Raw genomic sequence first — 8,598 nt, forward strand, 5'->3', positions numbered from 1 at the left:
CTCTCTGCTCTAACCCCTTCTCTTAAGTTAGAGTAGTGAAAAGTGGGGATTTGAGTCTATCAATGGCTGTTGATATGCTACCAAGCTTCTGAATCATTGAATGGCGAATGATAGGGCTTCTTCCCTCTGGTCTCTAGATCCAAGGGGAAGAGAAAGTGGTATGCATTTTGGGCTCTCCTGACTCCCTTGAGTCAGTGGATGCTTGTGAGTGACAGGAAATGTCAATCACTGCTGACATTGGTTCTGACTGATGTGGTCAAGGGCTGCTACAATACGTTTGACAGTGCCAGAGGGTAAAGAGTGCAGTCTTTGGGGTGGGGCAGGAGGGGAGTCGGAAGAGAAAAAGGGAAATGGTAGGGGCGCAGCTTGTGAGATTTAAGGGGTGTGACTCTCACATTTTCCAACTAAAAAAATGCTGGGCCACAGAGAGCAGGGTTGAGATGACCATGGTTCAGGATGGAGTATTCCTGTGAGGAGAAGGTTCAGTACTGATTTGCATTATGTGGGCATCTGTCTACAGTGACACAGTCGACAAAAAACAATAGTTTGGAATGCTACCCAGAACAGTTGCCACTAGTTAGACCAGTATTTTCCAAACTGTGGGTCAGGGGCGGATTTTTGGTGCACCGTGAAAGTACAAGCAATAAATAAAGATGTCTTTAAATTCAGTATTTATCTTGTCACATTTGTTGCACGTAAGTGACAGAGGTCAAACATGGAGATTGATGTTTACAAACATCTCTCTCGTAGCATTCAGAGAACGTAAAGTGAATTATATGAAGGTTGTGCTGGGGTACAGTGAGTGTGAAAAGAAAGGCTATAGGATGTAATTTTTTGTGACATACAACAAAATGTTAATACCTGTAAATGACCTGTACACATTCAGCAGTTTAGAAAGTGAAAAAGTATAAATCAAGCAAATATTTTAGTAATTCTAGTTTGATGGAAGCAAAGATTTTAATTGTATCAAAACAAATCAAAATACTTTTTCTTAGTGATGCACAAATAATCGTCACTGAAACCCGATTTCCACACATGACATGTGCAATAGAGTTTTATCAGTAAAGCTGTGTGTCTGTGCAAATTTTGTGGCCATTTAAATGGAAGCGTGCCGTCGAAATGTCAGTGCACTACCACACCATTGATTCTTTAGTTACATTAAAAAATTGCCTGCTTCATGTCCATTAAAACTAGCTGAGTCCCTAAAATGTGTTCTGCTAAAAGTTGATCCTGGTCATAAAGGTTTAGGAAGCAGTGGGTTAGACTACTGACAAGCATTGGCACATCAGATATTCTGCATAGACAAGTTTTAAAAGTGATAGTTTTTAAACATGAACTTAGAAACATTAATGCCTCATCCGGAACAACAATGACATTAGTGAAATAACAGGTAGGTCAGTAGTCATGTAAACTCTAAACATTGCCTATATTCTTATTATAGATGGGGGAACATATAGTCCATTGTATCTAACATGGGAGGTGCATGTACAGCGCACGTCCTGAACCTAAGTATTTAAAAGTGCTCACATAAAGGAGGCTCTGTGAAATAATATGTTTACCTAGGATCACACAATTGGAACAAACAGGGAAGGCGGTATTGATTCCAGGGTATCTGATTTCACATTTTGAAATTCAACCACCCGATGTATGGTTGTCTCTACTCTCTATCCTGTTTTACTTCCAAGGTCACTGTTTTGGTTTCTGTTCTTGGCCAACAACAAGAAATACCGACACTGACATCGCAAACCCGACTCGGGCCCCAGACCCAGCTCACAAGCCAAAAATGCATTTATTTGGTGGGTGTCACACCCCAAAAATCCCCCTGAATCTGTGCCTCGGGATACGGCCTAGGGCGGCAGGATGGCGTTTTTTTTGTTTTTTTTTTTAATCTAGTTTTTGGTTGTATAGAAAGCCTATCGGCAAAGGAGATATGTGAAATTGGCTATACGCCATGTATTCTTTCTTTCCATTCAAATATGTTAATGGGAGTGGGGTGGTTGGGCATTAATGAGGTTGAAGAGGGGTGCAGAATGTCTAGTATGTTTCACATTTCTGGCTTGGGGTAGTGCGGGAAATAGAGAGTGCGAGTGAAAAATGTGGGGGCGGACAAAAAGAAGCAGGGAGGTGGCAGGACATTGTTTTTTCCTTACAATATATTCGCCGTTCACACCCCCTTATCCACCCCCTTCCCAAACCCTTTTCCTCTTGGAAAACAAATCCATGGGATACGCTTATGGTTGCTAATTAAGGGGTAAGTAACCATTGAAAAGAGCGCACAACATAAAATAGTAAGTGTGATATGAATAGTTAACTTGGTGTTTTTCATCTTGGTGTTTCAAATAACATCATAGTCCCGTGGAGCTTCACTCTGATGTAATTTGGAAGCTCCTGTTTGAAATTAGCCTTTATTGGTATTCGATCCTTCTATAGTTCTGTGTGTTCTTAGCATAACTCCTGTACAGCACGAGTCCCCGGATGGGCTTACTCGCACTTCATAACAAGCATTGTCAAAGCCAATATATCTGGCTTCGGAAAATGTATTTTTACGATATGTTTTACAAATATACAATATGCAAATAATTATTGCCAGAAATATAAAAAATAATGGAGACCCCAGCAAGCCAAGTGCACCAGACCTAGTACTGAAGACCACTTCTTTTATAGTAGATAAGCTCTTGTGGCCAGTGAAAATGAAATTATTATATAAGACAGCAAATGGATTAAGGCCCAATGCTGAAAGCTGTGATATGTGGAAGCAAAATGTGAATGACACTTAACAGATCAGTGGGTGAAGAGGGTTGATTGAAAGCCCCTCTACGGCTGTATAATGTATGTCTAATTATTTTTTGGGGAAAACATTTTTCTAGTTTGGCACACAACTATAGATGTCTGTAGGCCAGGCCTAAAAAAGAATGAGTAAACGTCCTTTGCACATGTTCACCATGCTCTCATGTTATGTTTTCCCGCTTTAGGTGACTGTATTGGGTCTGCTGATAGTTGGGGCTGGTAATGACAATTGTTTTCTTCGTGTTTTTTAGTGAAGTGTTCTCCTGGTTATAAGGATTTATTTCCATGTGTACTGAATAACACAACCTTTACTTATTGATCCTTGTTTTTAGATAATTGGATGCCATTTTAGGACGATTCCAGTGAATGAGAAGGATACCTTGACCTATTTCATCTGCTCGGTGAAGAATGAAAAGCATAAACCAGATCAGAAGTCCGACGGCTGTATTCACTGAGTGCGTGTTTGGAAGAGAGTATAGGGATGCTTCAAGACTTTTCGTGGTCCATACAAACGTCAAGTATTTTGCTTTTGCAGGCCTGCTGCTCCGCTTTACTACTTAAGCTCCAGGAACACAAAAATAAAAGACACGGGCTGTCTTCAATAGGCTTCAGTGGCACACAGTATATATTTTAAATCCTATTATTGATGTGATTGATAGCTGGCCTTTCTTTATTGATTGTGCGTTTGGATGACGGTTGATTGTTTGAAATGAAAATTCCTCTCAGTTTTGTTTAGTAGCCTAATTTATCAAATTTCACAGAATGTTATGATTTGTTATTTGCCTTTTAAACTGGAATTGGACATTTTAATGTATGAAAAATACTGATAAACGGATGTTTAACTTGTTGGTTCATTTAATATTCAAAACAGTTGGAGCTATACATATTTGCTATTTGTTTTAAATGTGAAATAAAGTATTATTGCACTTAATATCAACACGAGATCGAGAGTGTGCGCGTAAACACGACTCCCAACGCGGAAAGCACTGCCATCTACTGGACAATGTTCGAATGTTTTGCCAAAACTCAATAGCAGTGCGCTCTTCGCAATTTGTTTCTGCCTTAAGGGGATGCCAGGTCCCATTTTGTTGCACTGAAGACAATCTATTTTTAGGTTTGCTCTCTGAGACAGCTAGTTGTTTCACCCTCTGTGTTTTTTCAAAAATATCATACATGGAACACATGAATAGACGGGCTTTTGGTAAGCAGGCTTCAGCCATCGCTTTGTTAAATTGGCATTCACGTCTCCCTTTCACCCTCCCAGCATACAGCATGGGGCAGTCAATGGGATTGTCCACTTTACCCTCTGGCTCCCTTCACTCTGAGTGACTGCAAAATGCCTGTGCACAGTGTTCACATTCACCTAAAAATAGTTCATTTCAATTCAGTGCTAAGGTGCCAAGGGTATTAATAGAGGCTATTTGTATTTGACTTTGGGTGCCTAGGTAGGTGGCGATATATTTTCTGTCTCCTTTTTAAAGTTCTAATCTGAGCGCTTGCTTAGCTGGTGATAATATGCTTTTCTCCTTCAGCAATAATAATACTAGTAAAATGCAAGGCACAACTGAAAGGCTTTTACTTTTAAGAAAACCTCACTACTAAAACAGCCACCATAGCTAATAGTTTTAAATATTTTAATACAAGCATATGGCAGCCACATTTAGGTAGCCCTGGGTTTTCCTTTTTTTCTTATTTTTTATGTCCAGATTCGTGCAGTGGAAAAAAAAAAAATTAACCATTGCACCAGCTTGCTAAGGCCATATATGTTGACATTGTCAGTGGTTGTGCGCTATGGCCTGCACAGAAGTTAGGTTCCAGCGGCACAGCTTGCTCTTATCAGGTTTCGAAGAGTGTGATGTAATTCTGAATCTTGCTGCAAAAACCAGTGGCCCTTTTCATCCTTCCTTCTATGCTGTTTCAACTTGCGGTTTATTTTCCTTGATTTTCAGTACGTATGGAGGAGCGAACACCCAAAGTTTCAATTAAACCAACCATCACTAATCGGCCCAGTCTTTCTTTGGTTTGCACTAAGGGTTATCCCAACTCCGAAGATGACTCTGTAAAGGACCTTTGCAATTTCTAATGATAAGAAGTGTTATCCCTGCAACTGTGGGGGGCAGGCTTTTGCTCTCACTATGACAATGACTTGCTACAAAGCAAAGTTCAAGCTTTGGAAGTAGGCCAATTCGAAATGTAATTTACGCTTGTAAAGTCAGCAAATTTTGCTTTGTGTGAAATTCATGAAATTTCATGTTGTGCAAATTCAAGTCAATTATCTGGTTAGAGCAGAAAATGTCTCATTCTCCTAGTTATTTTGAGTGATTTTTCATGAGCATTATACCCTGTGGTGAACATTTCACACACGTTACTGCAAACCATATTTGACAACATTCGCTTAGTTTCACAAAATTTTAGTAGAATATTTTCAACATTTCATTAGAAAATTGTGTTTCCGCACACCCCGAATTTGAAAAAGCATACGGTTAGACTGGATAAAGCGACAATAATAGCACCATGGTCTAAATGTAGCTCGACTGTTAAAAAGAGTGTTTTTCCTTCAAATGTGCAAGCTTGTGGGCCTGAGCCTAGGGACTGGAGGGCCAGCGCTCACCATGCTAGTAAACTGGTATCAAAGCCACAGGACTGGTAACATTGTAGGCCGGCAGTTATTTAGTGGTGGATCTCTTCTGAGGACTGTCGTTCAGATACCATATGATCTGAATCTTGAACTCTACATTTTTCTGCGTTATTGTTTCTTCGGTGATATCCTGACATTCAGATGCTACACATGTAAACTGAAGTGTTTTGCCATTTGACCGTGTACACCATTTAAGAATAGGTCAGAATGTATTTTTTTGGTCGTTCCTCAGTCTGCTGCATTTTAAAGTTTTTTTAAAGTGGATTAGTGTCAGTGATGAGAATTGAACGAAATTATTCAGCACGATTGAAATGATGGCAACATCAGATGAAGGGTCTGCTTGTCTAAACTCTCCTGATACAAATTGTTGCCTCGTGATGAGCACAGTGAATTAAATCTTCACCCATGACCCCTCCCCCCCCGCCCCGATGAAGAGTTGAAAGTGCCTCGGTGCCTTTAGTACTTTTACTGCTGAGCTACCAGAGTGCCTGCTGCAGCTACCTCCTGTGCTGCCTTTCCTCTCTTCCCAGAGCCCTTCATTCTATAGATGTCCACGTTTCTGATTCAGAGAAAGTGTTCTTGAAAGAAGGGCAACTTTTAATTTACGCCAAACTCAAAAAGGATAATGACTGCCTCCAGCTAAAGTATAGAAAACATCAACAAAAATCGGTATTTTGGCTTTGTTTGAAAGAGCACAGCCTATTGGAAATGATCCCCTACTGTACTACCACACCTAGCTGCTCTCCAGTCCTGCCTGGGGAAAGCCCAGCCTGTGTTCATAGAGGGCGAACTAGTTTCAGAGTCTCAGCTAATGGACATTTATGGGACTTTGTCCACCCTTCAGCAGCTGTAGTAGCGATAGCCAAGATTGTAATGGGGGGATAAATTACCAGAATTGAGCACAGCCAGAGAAATAGATGAAAAACAATAATGCTGGCATAGGATGCCGAGGAGAGGTCTGTGACCACGCTTTAAAAAGAAAAAGTGATTTAGCTACAGAAAATGTCCTTAAACAATGTTAGTTTGAGCAGTGACCATCAAGTGCCTCACTTTGTTACTCAAGTTGGCTGATTATGACCAGGAGAAGGTGAGATCTTGGTGTGTCTATTGCAGTGTACGCAGCTCCGGAGACATCCTCAAGAAGCTGCTTTCCCGCTATGCTTACTTACCTTGATGTGAGACCAAAGAAATGGAGATTTTCTAAATTCCTCAAGGTAGTCGGTGGTTTTTGAACAACAACCATATATCTCATTGAAGAGTTCACAGAATTATGTTTGAGATGAACAGGAGGAGGAAGCAGGAAATTAATGTTCCTGAGCCTCTTCTGTATACGATGCAGGAAGAGGAAGGTGTGGAGACGCAGGAGTGTTTGGAGTGGAGGTGGCTGTCTTCATGAGGCAACATGTCTCCTTTGCAGATTTCCAGTGTGGGGTTCGCAATTGTCACATTCCCTGGTGCAGGGGCTTGCCAAGTTAACTCTCGGAGTGCTGGCTGGATTGCCAATTGCTACTTTCTGTCCCTGTGATGAGAGAATAGGTTTGTGCTGCAGTGGTTGCCTAAGGCTTCTTCACAGGTGACAAGCAGCGCTCCACAAATCCTCCTTAAATTACAGTCTCTTGACGCAAATCATGCCATCTCCTACCGCTGCCAGGTTCTCACGCAAGAGGTAGCCATCTTTGTTCTTTCTCACTGCTGGGGTATTGCCGTGCATATTTATTACAAGCTTTGTTGGAATAGGAGGCCATGCAGCCATACTTTTATTTCTTAGGACGTTGGATTCTTCTATGCTGACCACTTGCAACATCAAAACCTTCCAAAGGATTTCTATCTACGGCGATCATTCTGTACGCTTGCACATGGAGGGAAGGTCTTTGGAGTCTGTTTTGCTGTCATCTGCAGTAGCCTGATGGATTCTGCATATGGTTGCCTCTGATTTACTACTTTGTTTTGCCACACTATTCCCACTTTTTTGTCTGTCTCCCTTGAGCGATGAAAACTGAAGGAGCGACTCTCTTGCAATTTGATGCTTTGCACCCTCTTGACTGTTCGCTGGCTGTTTGCTTAAGTGCATATCCTTTAGCTGACAAATGTATGGCTCTACCCAAAATGTTCTTATTCAGGCCTTGTGTAACTTCTTCTTAGCATGTAGTCTGTTGGCATCGTTATGTCTAGGGGGTGCCCTATTTATATACGAGGACATAATTTTGTGCAGGATGGCGACTACTGCCTGTGCGTGATGATTGCAATTGAAAAATTCATTTTGTTTTCAAAGTATGTTGGCTACGCTGTCTCATGTCTCTTGTTTAAAATGATGAAATAAAGGTAATATGTTTAAAGAAGGAATCGGAAGATCTGATTTATGTGGGAAGAAACCAAGGTGCTATTCAGTTTGAAAAAAACCTCTCAATGCATCAAACTAAGTTCCTTTGAGGGTAGCGAGGGCTCCAGTTTATTAGTGGTGCTCTCATAGCGCATCATGTCACCCTTCAATATCTGTTTAACAATAAGCACCAATTCTACAGCCATCATTTCATTATAGAGCAGTTGTATTCTGAAGGATTTCTGCATGCCTGTCGGATGGATGACAAGACTCAAAGAGAATTGTGTTTATAATTGTCCCGCCACTAAGACCGAAAATGGACTCCCACTCATTGGGAATCCCTTGCTAGATCCTTGTGACTTCATAAGGCGCCTGAAGGCACTTGGCTCATATGGACATGGAGGGGACCTTTTGCCCTGAGGTAGTTTCTTCAACTCAAACAGTATGTGTTGTTGTATACTCTGATATTACTACTGGAATGAGCATGAGACACAAACCCCATGCACTTCTACTATCTCCTTCCCTCTTATGTTCCTTTGTAGTACTTTGGAATAGCCTTTGAATGCACACAAACTATGCAACTACATTGCTGCCTCTCCTGTTGTGTACTTCTTCCCCCGCCCTACATATTACCCCCATGTTGCTTCCCACCTCCGTGTTGTTTCATCCCCACCTCATGCCCTCTGTGTTGATTTAGCTCCACTGCTTCCCCGCTACTTCTTTTTTATTTTACTAATCTAATACTGAACTCGCTATCCGCTCTTCGTTCAGTATCCAGTTATCATACTAGAGCTGTGCTTTTGTTACCTTCCTGAGTTCAGTGGTTCTGTAAAGTGGCAGGACCTATAGTGTG

General features: G+C 41.2%; 1 protein-coding gene across 3 annotated transcripts in view; it reads left to right on the forward strand.

The window, feature by feature from the left end:
* The window catches only part of SAP30 (Sin3A associated protein 30), a 198,834-nt gene extending 191,073 nt beyond the window's left edge, over positions 1–7,761 (forward strand). For all 3 annotated transcript variants that reach the window (XM_085641840.1, XM_085641839.1, XM_085641841.1), the window contains one exon: positions 3,120–7,761. In XM_085641840.1, the coding sequence (XP_085497966.1) occupies positions 3,120–3,242 (123 nt within the window). In that variant the 3' untranslated portion in view covers positions 3,243–7,761. The remainder of the gene's footprint in view (positions 1–3,119) is intronic.
* Positions 7,762–8,598: the final 837 nt, after the last annotated feature.

This window comes from Triturus cristatus, chromosome 2_2 (assembly GCF_964204655.1).
Source record: "Triturus cristatus chromosome 2_2, aTriCri1.1, whole genome shotgun sequence".
NCBI classification, from domain to species: Eukaryota; Metazoa; Chordata; class Amphibia; order Caudata; family Salamandridae; genus Triturus; species Triturus cristatus.